At 34.4% G+C, this 14566-nt stretch overlaps 2 protein-coding genes across 2 annotated transcripts; both read left to right on the forward strand.

Moving 5' to 3' along the window:
• Positions 1-950: 950 nt before the first annotated feature.
• LOC134709540 (CAP-Gly domain-containing linker protein 1-like) lies at positions 951-2240 on the forward strand. Its single transcript, XM_063569699.1, has one exon. The coding sequence runs from the start codon at positions 1222-1224 to the stop codon at positions 2011-2013; it is 792 nt and encodes a 263-aa protein (XP_063425769.1). The 5' UTR covers positions 951-1221; the 3' UTR covers positions 2014-2240.
• A 5192-nt stretch (positions 2241-7432) lies between these two features.
• Positions 7433-11263, forward strand: LOC134709541 (lipopolysaccharide-induced tumor necrosis factor-alpha factor homolog). The gene is made up of 3 exons (XM_063569700.1): positions 7433-7596; positions 8611-9097; positions 10497-11263. Exons 1-3 carry the CDS (start codon positions 7572-7574, stop codon positions 10666-10668), a joined length of 684 nt encoding a protein of 227 aa, XP_063425770.1. The 5' UTR covers positions 7433-7571; the 3' UTR covers positions 10669-11263.
• The last annotated feature ends 3303 nt before the right edge of the window (positions 11264-14566 follow it).

Genomic DNA, 14566 nt, shown 5'->3' on the forward strand with positions numbered 1-14566 from the left:
TTAGAAGAAGTTTACTTTATTTGAATTGCTTCCTTCCAGCAAGCAATTCCCCCGGTATATTTTCCGTATGCAAGGTGACCTCAGTGTGACCCATCTCGTCATCTCCTGTGACCGCAATACGCATGGATGTCCTTAAAATAAACTATTATCTGAATTTACATGTTAAACACGTGCTCAATTTCCATGCTTTTTTGTTTATTTTTCGTCAATTGTTGACAAACAGGTGACAATCGTTAAACTTCGGCTTCAAAACACGAACTTTAATTATCTGCCATATTTTCACAACAACACTGACCGATTGAAAAAAAAATTGACGATTATACGAAATTTACACGAAAAAAATGATAAATTCGAGCACAGAAGACTAAGTTTATGATGTTTGTATGCATTGGTTTAAGAATTGGAAGAACATTATTTTTCACCGGTCACTCGTTTCTTATGACTTTAAAGTTTGTGAAATGAAAACACAGACATGACTGTCCCCTTCCGAAGACCAGTACTTGATCTGTCAGTCAACTTATCGTTTTTGGATTGTTCTAATGAAGTTATATGCAATACTAAGACTCTGTTCACAAACAAAAAAATAGTTTACTAGAATTATTCCTTCTTTACATTCAGTGTCGCTTTTCCTTTTTCCTGCAAGAGCCTGTTTTTGACTAGAGATCCATGATGATTGTCGTTACTAGGTTAATGTAATCGAGAAACATCACCCGTTTAGATGCTGAGTTATATCCAAGGAAGAATATATTAAAAGAAAGCCGAACTATGTTTAGTTATAGAAATTAAGGTTAAGACAGAACAACAAATGACTATTATATTTATACATATGTTTAAAAAAAAAAATCAGTGTCGAAATTTTAGTGAGTCAATTGCCTCACTTGCCTCAAGGGTAGCTACGGCCTTGCTGAATTACAGGATATATATTTATTAATAGTACGGGAGCACATGTATTTGTTTTGGTAAAACACGTGTGTTTGTTTATTATTTACATCAACACGTGTTTTTTAGAATACCTGTAATGTTTACAATATATTCCATTGGACAATATTTTGTCGCATTGCGACTTAAAAACAGGTATTCTAGGTATCGTATGATTTTGGCCCGTGTTTCTCGTGCTTGTTGTTTGATATAAATTAAATGGAATTTATAATGTCATCATTCGAAGTTCTGCCTTACGCTGGATAGCATACGCCGTACTACTGCATTGCCTGTATTAACACTATGACAGACCACCGTTCCGAAGACGAAGACGAATTGCTACTACACGAGTCCTCAACTCCTTCCGTTCTTAACAGAGAATTTGCACCTTCTAGTTTGCCAGTACAAGTACCGTCGACAGCAAACCAACAAAGAGCACCACAGCCACAGATAAGTGACGGCACATTTCAACTGTTTACGTCGTATTTTGATTCCAAGATTTCAGCACTGAAGAACGAGTTAGTGACGGGCAACGACTCCCTAGCCACCAAGTTGAAGAAGGAAGCTTCGGTGAAACTAAAGAGCGAAGGTAACCAAATCCAGTTTAATTTCAATTCTGAAGTCCTTTCTGACCTACACAAGCTGCAAAAACGTCTTTCGCAGGAAGATTTCGTTTCTATTAATTTAATTTCTGGACTTATCTTAAAGTTAAACAAACGTAATAAACTAATCAGAATAGCCGATAAATCTCCCGCTGGTTGGACCACAGTTCGTGAGTACGAGAGTGACGAAATAGCATCAGATTCCGATGATGAGAAAAGACTACGTCAAGCTGAAAGCAGAGCACTCAAAACCATTAAGGAGAAGAAGAGCCGTACAAAACCTTACACTAAGCCTTCAGCTACTGTTTCCAGACCTCCTACTAATTCTACAGATATGTCTCATCAACAGTACAACCAGCCCTTTCGGAGGAACAGTCGCCGTGAGGCGACTTCCTATGACATGTGCTATGAATGCCACCAGTTTGGTCACTGGAGGACAAACTGTCCCAATAGAAGCAACAAGCAATTTACAAGAAACAACCCAGCCACATAAGATAAAAGATAAGTATCTTAATTTAGTAGATGAATATTTGTTACATGGGCACATGAATATACTTTTAGAACACGTTAAGTATTTTGATAAAGTTGATTTTTCAAAATTGGCCAAAGGCGTCAAAAGTAGTTTATCAAAAAATGTAGCATTTTGGGAGCACATTGGAGCAAGCAAATTTATTATTGATACTATAAAATCAGGGTATATGATTCCTTTTGTGAGTTTACCACCCCCTATGAAATTCCGCAATAATAAATCGGCAGTTGATAATACTGATTTTGTAAACGAAGCTGTTCTCGAACTTTCGAATAACGGATGCGTACACGAAGTACCATTCCAGCCTTTTGTAGTAAATCCATTGAGTGTTGCCATTCAAAAGTCAGGGAAAAAGAGATTGATATTGGATCTATCTGAATTAAATGTATACGTCTTGAAAAATAAAATAAAATTCGAAGATTGGAAAGTCGCTCAGCAATTTTTTAAGAAAGATATATACCTGATAAAATTTGATTTAAGATCTGGATATTTTCATTTTGATATATGCAAAGAGCAACAAACATATTTAGGTTTCTCTTGGAACGGAAAGTTTTATTGTTTTTCAGTTTTAGCTTTTGGTTTAAGTTCAGCGCCTTACATTTTTACAAAATGTTTACGACCTATGGTTAAATACTGGCGTGAAAATGGTGTAGATATTGTGCTTTATCTAGATGATGGTTTAGGTATGTCAGAAGGTTATTCAGAATGTCAAAATATATCTGAATTCATAAAGTCCTCATTAGAATTAGCTGGGTTTTTGATAAATGAACAAAAATCTATCTTTGATCCAGTTCAACGCTTGGAATGGCTCGGATTAATTTGGGATTCGGTAAACTTTAGTTTAGCAGTGTCCGAACGTAGATTAAATGATGCAAAAGAATCGCTTGACGATATTTTGAAAAAAAAAATTCCCATTATAAGTGCTCGTCAGTTAGCACAGTTCACAGGCAGAATTATTTCTATGTCCCCAGTTATGGGAAATGTCACGAGCCTGATGACGAGGCATTTATATTTTGCAATTGAGAACAGAAAGTCATGGGATAGTATTTTAGATATTGCTTATACTGAGTGTGTATTAGCAGAGTTGAGATTTTGGTCAGACAGTTTGACAAATCTTAATCAGAAGAAATTTGTGAATGACACCTTACCGAACATAGTGGTGTATTCAGATGCTAGTAATGTAGCCGCAGGTGCTTTTACTGTAGAAGTGAATGAAAAGGTTTTTCATTCCACATGGAGCGAATATGAGAAAACCATGAGTTCAACTTGGCGAGAACTAAGGGCTATTCAATTAGCTTTGTATTCATTTAAATCTGTTTTAAAAAATAGTACTGTTAAATGGCACACAGATAATCAAAACTGTGTAAAAATAATCAATAGAGGTAGCACAAAAATGCATTTACAGTGTTTCGCATATGACATTTTTAAATTTTGTTCGAATGAACGAGTCATTGTACAACCAATATGGGTACCTAGATCAGAAAATAGTAGAGCTGATTTTTTGTCTAAAATGATCGATATAGATGACTGGCAAACATCGCCAGAGTTTTTCGAATTCATGGATAATCTATGGGGTCCTTATACCGTTGATAGATTTGCAAATTTTGCTAATACAAAATTGAAGCGATTTAATTCAAAATTTTGGAATCCCGGGAGTGAAGCTATTGATGCTTTTACACAAAATTGGAAAAACGAAAATAATTGGATAGTACCTCCAATTGATTTAGTTTCTAAAAGTATAAACCATTTAATACTCTGTAAAGCAGAAGGTACCCTGATAGTACCAAAATGGCCGTCCTCATCGTTTTGGACTTTATTATTTAGAAAAAACATGGAATTTCGTCATTATGTATTGGAAGTCATTGAATTTTCAAGTGAGCAATGCATATTTCTTCAAGGGAACAACAAGAATTCCATTTTTGGCTCAAAGAAATTTAATTCTGATGTTTTAGCAGTTAGGCTAAGGACAATATGTAAATAACTGTTTTTGTTTTTCTGTGATATACACATGAAACACGTTGACAAGGCTATAGAAAGATAGCGAGGTCTTCTTTAGAAATCTGACAAGGCTATAGTACAGAGCAAGGTCAGAAATGATTATTTATGAAATGCATTTGCCATGTATATACTTTTTTATTTACTATTTGTTTGAATTTTTACATTTTTCAGATATTTTCAGCGTTGTAGGTGGTCATCGGACACTCTTACACAACACCAGCACTTACAAAATTTAGCAAAGTGTCTTCCTGAGTTTTGTCTACAATCCAGAGCTGAAAATACGCGAAAGAAGTACAGGTACGCCTTTAATAATTTCTGTAGATGGTGTAATTCGTTTAATATTAACTCTTTACCAGCATCAGACTACGATGTTTCGTTATACCTGATTCATTTATGTAAAAAACATAAATCTGCATCTATTGTTGAAGGAGCTTTCTATGCAATTAGTTGGTCACATAAACTAGCCGGTTTTGCCGATCCTTGTAATTCTTTTTTATGTACCTCTATTAAAGAGGGAGTTCATAGGTCAATCGGGCACTACATTGAAAAAAAGAAGGAGCCTATTACACCTGAAATTCTGAACCAGATTGTACAAAAATACGGTAACAAATTCAGCACTTTAAATCATAGAAGAATCGCTTGTATGTGTCTTACAAGTTATGCAGGATTTTTAAGATTTTCCGAACTTGTTAATTTGAAAAGATCAGATATACAGTTTTATTCTACTTATGTGTCTTTATTTATCGAAAAAAGTAAGACTGATCAACACAAAGAAGGTAGTAGAGTACTGATTGCGAAGACTAGTTCTATAACATGTCCGGTATCTATGTTACACACGTATTTATTACAAGCTAACATAGCAATCGATTCTAATGAATTCATTTTTAGAGCAGTATCTTTTCGTAAGAAAACCAACACTTATGCTTTAAGGGGAAATGCTCCTCTATCTTATACAAGGGCGAGAGAGTTGTTGTTAGACGCTCTTGGATCATTAGGTCTAGAAAAATCTAATTTTGGTCTACACAGTTTGAGAGCAGGTGGTGCGACGGCTGCAGCATCTGCTGGTATAAATGACAGGTTATTCAAGAAACATGGAAGATGGGCTTCTGAAACTGCAAAAGATGGGTATGTTCAGGAAAACATATCAGAAAAATTAACAGTTTCTAAAAACCTTGGCATATGACCCCCCTTTTTTCTTTCTTTGTCACTTTCGAAAGTATGCTACCCTCACAAGGAGAGCTCATTTCTGATACATGTGTTGAGTTTTATTGTATAAATAATTTATGTTCGTTTAAGTCTGGCGAATTAGAACATAAAAATTATTTTATTGGTTTCATCATTGAGTGAATTAATTTCATTTTGAAATGCCATTGGTATACACCTCAATAGCAGTATTAAGTTATAGATATTTCATATCTTTTGGACAGTTTTGTGGTGTTTCGTAAATTATACCATAGCTTTTGTTGAAACCCCCGGCATTAACCTCACGAGACGAAGTCGAGTGAGGTTGCCGCGAGGGGTTTCAACAAAAACTATGGTATAATTTACGAAACACCACAAAACTTTCCAAAAAATATGAAATATCTGTTTTAACCTATTGTATCTTTCGCTGTTAAAAATTGTGTATTTCATATATTTTTGTTTGTTAACATCGAAATTATTTTAATTAGAATCTGTAAAATAACCCTTTTCGGACCTTACATTTAATGCTCCGCCTACTTTTAAAACCAGCACGGGCTTCAGAAACAGCGGGTATTCAGTTTGAAAAGATTTTTCGACAGCGATGGATGCATCTTCACAGGGGTGACAACAAAAAACTGTTTAAGATTTCTGGATGAGGACACAAGAACTTTCTAGTACAGATTTCTGATATTTTGGAAGATTGCTGCAATCCCAAACTTACGTACAATTGAACTGCAAAGGGTAGGTTTTTAAATTTTTATTATTTGTTTTCAAAATGTTCGAAATGATTTAAATTTTTTATATTAATGATTTTGAGGAAATTAATTTTGACAAGAATTTGTCTGAGAGTTTGTATGAATTATTCCACTTTTAACTTTAAACCAGAAGTCAATGAGGTAGGGTGGAGGGGTCCTGATCCCGCAATCCTGGGCTTTAAAACACGAAATCTCGAAATGCCGGGCTGTAAAACACGAAATCCCGAGGTCCCGAAATTCGAAAAAAAGAAATTCCCGGATCCCGAAAGGGTCAATCCCAAAATTACGAGCTTAAAACACCCGTTCCCGGAGTCCCGATAAAGGTCCTATCCACCCTCGCCCATGGCGTACATTAATTAAATGGGATTTCAAAATGTTCTCGGATTAAATTCATTGGCATGCGACGATATCATTAAAAAATAATCGATTATTTAGAGCTGGGATCAGTTTATTTTAAAAAAATTATATATTCCTGTTTAGAGTAAACAAACGCTATCTATTTTAACGTCAAACAAAGAGTATAGCCTCATTAAAAGTCTAGATGTCAGCAGTGTGGTGTGGATCAGATACTTTAATAGTTGGGGGGTGGGGGGGTAAATCAAGCCAACATTTAAAAATATTATTAAATAGGTTATTTATTTACCATATTTAAAGTTCTTAAAAAGGGGCGTGCTTCCTGTCCTCCCTCCCCAAACCCCTAAAAACTAACTCGCCTTGCCAAACAAACGGTTAGATGTGATTTATGTAAATGTAGCTGTACAGTTGAGCCTATAGAAAGTTCACCAATTTAATAAACAAAAATCAACATATTTTTAAACCTTTTTTGTTTGTTCTAGGAGCAAATCTTGGTTCATTTAAAATATAGGACAACAGAGTTGGTGTATGTGGGTTCGATTCCCACCCTAAGCAATCATTTATTTCAGCTGGTGCAAAGCGGGCAGTTTAGCTTAGTGGCCCCACACTAACTTTGTTGTTTCTATCAAAAAATTCAGGCGGCTGCGGACAGGTCTTGACATTTTTTTTCTTTTGAATTCCTTATACAACAAAACCATGGTATAATTGTGAAAATTATACCATGGATAGCTATGGTATAATTTTCGGTTATTGGGATTTATACTCGGGTTGCACTCCCATAGGTTACATTGTACAGCTATAGGTTAATATATGTTAGCATTCATCCTTTACCTGAAATTTAACACTGATGTCGTGTCATTTAAAACTGAAAGGAAATAAAATACCTACATGACATGATAATTTCAAGCTTTACAATGATAATCAGATTAATAGAAAGTCACATAAATAATACACAACAGCTGAAGCAAATGACAGCATCAATTAAATTTTAACGAATTGGATGAAAGCAAAAAATCGTTATTTCCTTTTAAACACGACCCATGGGAAAATTAACTTATCGACATTCAAAAGTCATTTAACCACATAGAAACAATCCGAAAGCATGTTTCTATGTAGCCATAGCAGTTTGATGAACATAATGTGTCTATATACATATATATGATATATTTGATTTGTTAAACTATATCAAAGCAAACTTTACTCTGTAAAAGATTGGAATACTGACATACCGTGATGTCAACTTTACAACAAAGTGCTGGTAAGTTTGATGATAAAGGGTACATTGCATAAGGTATTAATTGCAATTTATTGTGCATTGTTTGAGGCAATCAAATACTCGGGACATTTTCAAAATCATATAATTAGTATCATTTTTTTTATATCGTTTTATTCTCATTTCATAAATCATGCGAATGGTTTTGTATACGCACCTAAGTCATGGCATAATAATCAGCTCGTTGGTTGTGGCATTATCAGGCAGAAGCAGACGTACACTTTTTATGTCGGGGTCAAACAAAACTGACTATTCTTGTTTGGTTTAGCTCTGGCATATTTGAAGTCCGTACGGTGACCAGTCACCTTTAGTAGTTTAAATCTGCTTAGTTTGAATACTGTTGGATAAAATGATCCATTGGCAATCGGACTATATCACCTTAATTTGTATCGCTAATCACTAGTAACATAAGAAAGTAGTACACTTTTTGCTTTTCTCAACAAAAATATTGACCTCGCTGCAAACGAAAGTGATACCTTCTTATTCCTTGCAAAGTCCGTGATTTTTAGAAACCCGAAAATAATTCTGATGAAAAATACTGCGAATTTGCACTAAAGTATTATGCCTGTATGGTTAAGATTGGGATAAACTTTCAATAAATTCTAAAAAAAAAAGGTAGTGCCCAATTATTATTTTTTTGCATTGACAAACCCTTAGACAATTCAGATAAAAAAACAAAAAAGGAGGAGCAGTCCGTCCTAGACTGTATGAGTATACTGATATGGTCCGACCTTTCGCGTATGGTCAAACAGTAAGAGCATACACATCCGCGTACGGTCTAAATACTCGTATGGTTCGGAACAGCTACACAATATAATTTGCGAGTGAGTGCTTGAACTTCCAGTATTGTAATGATGAATCCGAGGCAAACGTGGGAGAGTGTTTGAGTGTGTGAAATAATATGTTTCATAATGAGTGTTTGGCAATATTTGAATATATACAAATATGTGTTTATGTGTTTGTTTTATAATTTGAATATGTTAACTACAATTAATTAAGGTCAAGATGGGCAACAACAGACAGTTCAAGGCCAGCCGAATCTACTTAACCAATCTGATCAGAAGAATGTGCAACAAGCGTTATATGTAGACCAATCATATCAACCCGTTCAACCAATGACTTATCAAGCTGGTCAACCACTTGTTTATCAAGCCGGACAACCAATAGTCAATACAGCTGGACAACCAATGGCAAATCAAGCTGGGCAGCCTGCTATTTACCAACCCGGACAACCAATTATGACTCAACCTGGTATGGTACCATTCGGCCAACAGATGATTGTTCAGAATCAATATGGACAGCCAGTCATTGTTCAAGGTGGTGTACCAATGATTATGCCTATGCCCATAGATCCCAACAGTCCAGCACAAAATGAACATCCCGTCAGTACTAAATGTCCACACTGTCAGACAGATATAACTACAGAAATAGAATATGTTGTAGGCTCGTGCACGTGGTTGTGGTGTATAATGATTGGTTCTATGGGGTAAGATTTTTTTGCATCACATATAATTCAAAATAAAATTGAGAATGGAAATGGGGACTGTGTCAAAGAGACAACAACCTGACCAAAGAAAAAAACAACAGCAGATGGTCACCAACAGGTCTTCAATGTAGCGAGAAATTCCCGCACCCGGAGGCGTCCCTCAGCTTGCCCCCTAAACAAATATATACAAGTTCAGTGATAATGAACGCCATACTAATTTCCAAATTGTACACAAGAAACCAAAATTAAAATAATACAAGACTAACAAAGGCCAGAGGCTCCTGACTTGGGACAGGCGCAAAAATGCGGCGGGGTTAAACATGTTTGTGAGATCTCAACCCTCCCCTATACTTCTAGCCAATGTAGAAAAGTAAACGCATAACAATACGTACATTAAAATTCAGTTCAAGAGAAGTCTGAGTCTGATGTCAAAAGATGTAACCAAATAAAATAAACAAAATGACAATAATACATAAATAACAACGGACTACTAGCAGTTAACTGACATGCCAGCTCCAGACTTCAATAAAACTGACTGAAAGATTATGATTTCATCATATGAACATCAGGCACTATCCTTCCCGTTAGGGGTTCAGTATCATACCTTCATAACATATATGAGAAGAACATAACCCGTGTCATGCCAACAACTCTTTTTTGAATAAATTTGTTTAGTTCCGATGCAAAGACCCAATAAGTGAATCAATATTAACGCCAAAATATGCAATCTTTAATGACCTGACAACAGTATCGTAACTATATCCCTTCTTAATAAGTCTATTCAAAGGTTTTGTTTGTTTCTGAGGTGAATACTGACACCTTTGTGCTTTATAAAGAATATTTCCATAAAAAATTGGATGTGAAATACCTGAACGTATAAGAAGTCTGCATGTTGAGCTATATTTACGAATGATGTCATTATACCGATGATAAAATTTAGTAAATGTTTTGACTAGTTTGTGATATCGAAAACCTGGTGTAATAATTTTTCAGTTATACATTAATTTCTCTCGTTAAAATCTAAAACATTGTTACATACACGAGCGAATCGTACAAGTTGAGATATATAAACACCGTAAGATGGTGACAAGGGAACGTCACCATCTAAAAATGGATAATTAACGATAGGAAAAGAATACTTTTTATAATCTATTTCAGTATTTGAGGTACAATGAATATTTTTAAAAGAGATAAAATCTATTTTGGAGTATTAGTTTTACAGTCGCAAAAAACAGTATTTACTGCCTTGGCGTAAGCGTCGCAGACTAATTTAAGTCAGAAAAATAAGCGACACTCGCCATGATGTTTTAGAATACAATGCATTGATAATTCATTGCATACTTTATTTATGCGTTGTTATGAACAGTCGATCTAAACGAAATTAATCTACTTTTTTCAGTTTTATAGTTTGCTGCTTCTTACCATTTTTGTGGAAAGGTTCCAAAGATGTTGTTCACACTTGTCCTAACTGTAAGAAAGAAGTGGGTAGATTCCTTCGACAACAAAGAAGTAATACCAGGGTTCATGCTGGAGGAGGACATTATCGCCGTCGACGTCGTAGACGACGATAAAGGAAAAGTTAGTCCTATCAAGCAAAATTATTACATTGCATGTATAGGATTCTTTGAATAAAAACTCTTTAGTATTTCGAAAAAAATCAAGTTGTGAACTGTTTATAAATGTAACCATATCAAGTATTTTTAATGTTATCTTTACTGGGCTGGTGATGCAGCACTCGGGGAGGAAACCTTCGTCAGCAGAATCATCGACCCAGTGGATGTAAATAAATATATCATAGATACCAAGATCGAAATTTTATACGCCAGATGTGTGTTTCGTCTACAAATAAAGGCAACAGTGTTATACCACTGTTCGAAATTCATCAGTCGCGATCGATTTAGAAAAACAAAACAAATCCGGGTTACAAACTAAAGTTGAGGGAAACACAACAAATATAAAAGGAGAACTACGACACAACAGAAACACAACGCCAAAATTGTAGTTTGTTTCTGTAACACACATAGAAACGAACTATAATATAACAATGACCGTTTTCGTGACTTGGTACAGGACATTTAAAAAAATAAAAATGATTGGTTGAACCTGGTTTTGTGGCAAGCCAAACCTCCCGCTTTATGGCAATGTTAAATATAACAAAGACCCAACGGTGCCGCTCGAATAAAAAAGTTAAAGGCTAAATAAAGTAAGAAGTTGAAGAGTATTCTGTAAATTTATTTTTAAAAGAATATTTAGTACGGCAGTATTTATACGTATTATTTGTTTTCTGCTTCCCATACAAAAATTAAAAAAACGTTTTCCTATTCATTACTAGAGCATTGATATCAAAAGTAGTCGTATATGTTATATTTTATTGAAAACTAAACAAATAAAGGCAATATTATTTTTGAATGTCTTGCGATTGTAGTCTTCAATATTCAGAAGGAATGTCAGGAAAATCTATGTAATGTACAATACACAGCTACTTTAGTACAAGTTAGTTCAAGTAATCTTGATGTACAGTTTTAAAGATGCATATTAAATGTACATCTGTAGATCTGTATATGAACTGTACAGCTGTAAAGTTGTATAAAGACTGTACATCTGTAAAGCTTTACATAGACTGTACATCTGTAAAGCTGTACATAGACTGTACATATGTGAAGCTGAACATAGACTGTACATCTGTAAAGCTGTATATAAACTACGGGGCGGATCCATCCATTTTAAAAATGGGGAGGGGTTCCAACACAGGACAAAAGGGGGTCCAACTATATGTTCCCATTCGAATCATCCCCCAGACCCCCCTGGATCCGCCACTGAAACTGTACATCTGTTGAGATGTACAAAAACTGTGCATCTGTAAAACTGTATATAAACCGTACATTTGTAAAGCTATATATAAACTGCAACTCTGTAAAAATGTACATTAACTGCACATTTTCAAATCTGTGTATAAGCTAAACATATAGATTCTACAACTGCATCTTGTGTGCTATGATATCTATCCACAGTTTAGATACACTTGTACAGATATACAGTTTATATACAGCTTTACAGCTGTACAGTTGATATACAGCTTTGCACATGTACAGTTTATATACAGCTTTATAGCTGTACAGTTTATATACAGCTTTACAGATGTACAGTTTATATACACTTGTACAGATATACAGAGTATATATACAGCTTTACAGATGTACAGTTTATATACACTTGTACAGATATACAGAGTATATATACAGCTTTACAGATGTACAGTTTATATCCAGCTTTACAGCTGTACAGTTGATATAAAGCTTTGCACATGTACAGTTTATATACAGCTTTACAGCTGTACAGTTGATATACAGCTTTGCACATGTACAGTTTATATACAGCTTAACAGCTGTACCGTTTATACCAAGCTTTATAAATGTACATCAAGATTATTTGTAAAGTAGCTGAGTACAAGGCCAGTTTCTAAGCAAAGTAACATGTTGTAGATGCATATCTCCAAACCTATTGGATTTAAAAGAGTTTGCAGCTGCTGCTAAGATTTCGTCACCAGTGTATGAATAAAGAGTTGATGAACCAGGGGTATGTCAAAGAGCGTATCGTCATTAAAAAAAAATCCGGAAAGTACCAAGACCTTTATAATAAATATCCACTATCAACAAATATACGATGGTCTTGATTATGGGTGCTGACTTTGTTTATCATCCTGATAACGTGTTATAGTATTCTTTTATTTGTCTTTATGAATATTATTTTTATTGTTAAGTCTGTCTGTTTTATGTCATATCCCTTTGACGTGGCCCTGTACTTCTACATCCTGCTATTATGTTATGGTTGTATGGTAAAAAGTTTGTATTCTTGTCTTTCTTTTTTTGGTAATTTGATTTGTCTATATGCCTTTTGTGTTTCTTTTTTAAATATGACGGGGCTCTGTACTTATACATCCCATATTTGTGTTATTGTGCTATGGTACATTTTTGTATTCCTGTCTTTCATGTTTGCTCATTTGATTTGTCTATATGCCTCTATGTGTCTCTTTGTTACATATTTTCTTGTTTTAATAGTAATAATGTTTTATAATAACTCAATGTTGACAAATGTACACCCTTTTTTGACTTTTTGACTTATTTTGTCGATTTGTTTTGTTCACACATCGTTGTCGATGTAATTGAATTTAATGCAAACGTCATACAAGTGACAGGTTCAGCCAGCTATAAAACCAGGTTTATTTCACCATTCACATTTTAATGCTTGTACCCAATCAGAAATATGACAGTTGTTATCCATTTGTGTGTTGTGTTTGAGCTTTTGATTTTGCCATTTAGTTATGGAGCTTCCGTTTTGAATTTTCCAAGGAGTTCGGTATTTTTGTTCTTACTTTCTAATGGTCACATCAACAAAAAATATGCAGAAAAGTTAAATTGTCTCTACCCTCGAAATCGATGTTGGGTTTGAAGTAAATGGACAAGAGTTAACTTTCTTATCTCAGTATTATTGTCCAGTTGCCTTTTTGTCTGCAGGAAAAAACTTTTTTTTTTATCGTAAACCTTATAGAATAGTCCTAAGATGAATCAGACTTACTAACTGTATGTATAGATCAATAAGTAGGATGTATCGTCTAAAACTATCTACAACGTACAAGTTTCTGATTTCCTCTTTTATTTTTAATGGTTGATAAAGATATGTAAATTTTTAATAGCACTTTACGGTTATTCCCTTCATGAGATTACAATGTTAGACACTGTCTAGATTTAAGACTCTGTAAAGGTCTACAAACAGGAGTTATGCCCGAAGATATTTGGAATGTAACTATTTCTTTGAATAAATAAAGGCAACAGTAGTATACCGCTGTTCAAAACTCATAAATCCATGGACAAAAAACAAAATCGGGGTAACAAACTTAAACTGTAGTAGTAGAGAAGTGAAATTTAATGTCAAATGCATTTTAAGAAAACGTTGGTTTAGGACATGTATAAAATAACAAACTTAGGCAAAACAATAAAAAATAATATATTCGCTGAGAAGGGTAAAATGTCTATGAAAATTGCATATATTTTATAAAACCCAAAACCCTAACTTTACCCCTTTTTAACCCTAACCATAAAAAACAAAAGCACATATATGATTGATAAGTATGTCTATTATATCCGATCCCTCAAGTTTTATGGAAGAAGAGACATTTAATATGGAAAGAAGATCGAAAAAGCATTAAGGCTGAAAGAAATGTATGGTGAGAAAGTTGAGGTTTGTGCATGCAGTCGCATATAAGACGGTTGGGGAATTTGATTCCACATCGAAATGTAAAGATTGCCATCTATGGAATGAAATATTCGGGAGAGTAAACTTTGTTATTGCTATGATTTAACATATTCATCACATCATGAGTACTGATTAAAAGGGGAAATACGAAAATATTTATTAGAAGTTGTTAAAACAGTCAACTGCTAACCAAACAAGTAGTTATTATATAAAAAT

The sequence above is a fragment of the Mytilus trossulus genome, chromosome 3, assembly GCF_036588685.1.
Source record: "Mytilus trossulus isolate FHL-02 chromosome 3, PNRI_Mtr1.1.1.hap1, whole genome shotgun sequence".
NCBI classification, from domain to species: Eukaryota; Metazoa; Mollusca; class Bivalvia; order Mytilida; family Mytilidae; genus Mytilus; species Mytilus trossulus.

Excerpts from the sequence above, each read along its gene's own strand:
- LOC134709540 (XM_063569699.1), top strand. The coding sequence starts at position 1,222 with ATGACAGACCACCGTTCCGAAGACGAAGACGAATTGCTACTACACGAG.
- LOC134709541 (XM_063569700.1), top strand. The coding sequence starts at position 7,572 with ATGTCAACTTTACAACAAAGTGCTG. Across the intron at positions 7,597-8,610 it reads AACTTTACAACAAAGTGCTG|GTCAAGATGGGCAACAACAG; the intron begins GTAAGTTTGATG and ends CAATTAATTAAG. Across the intron at positions 9,098-10,496 it reads ATAATGATTGGTTCTATGGG|TTTTATAGTTTGCTGCTTCT; the intron begins GTAAGATTTTTT and ends TACTTTTTTCAG.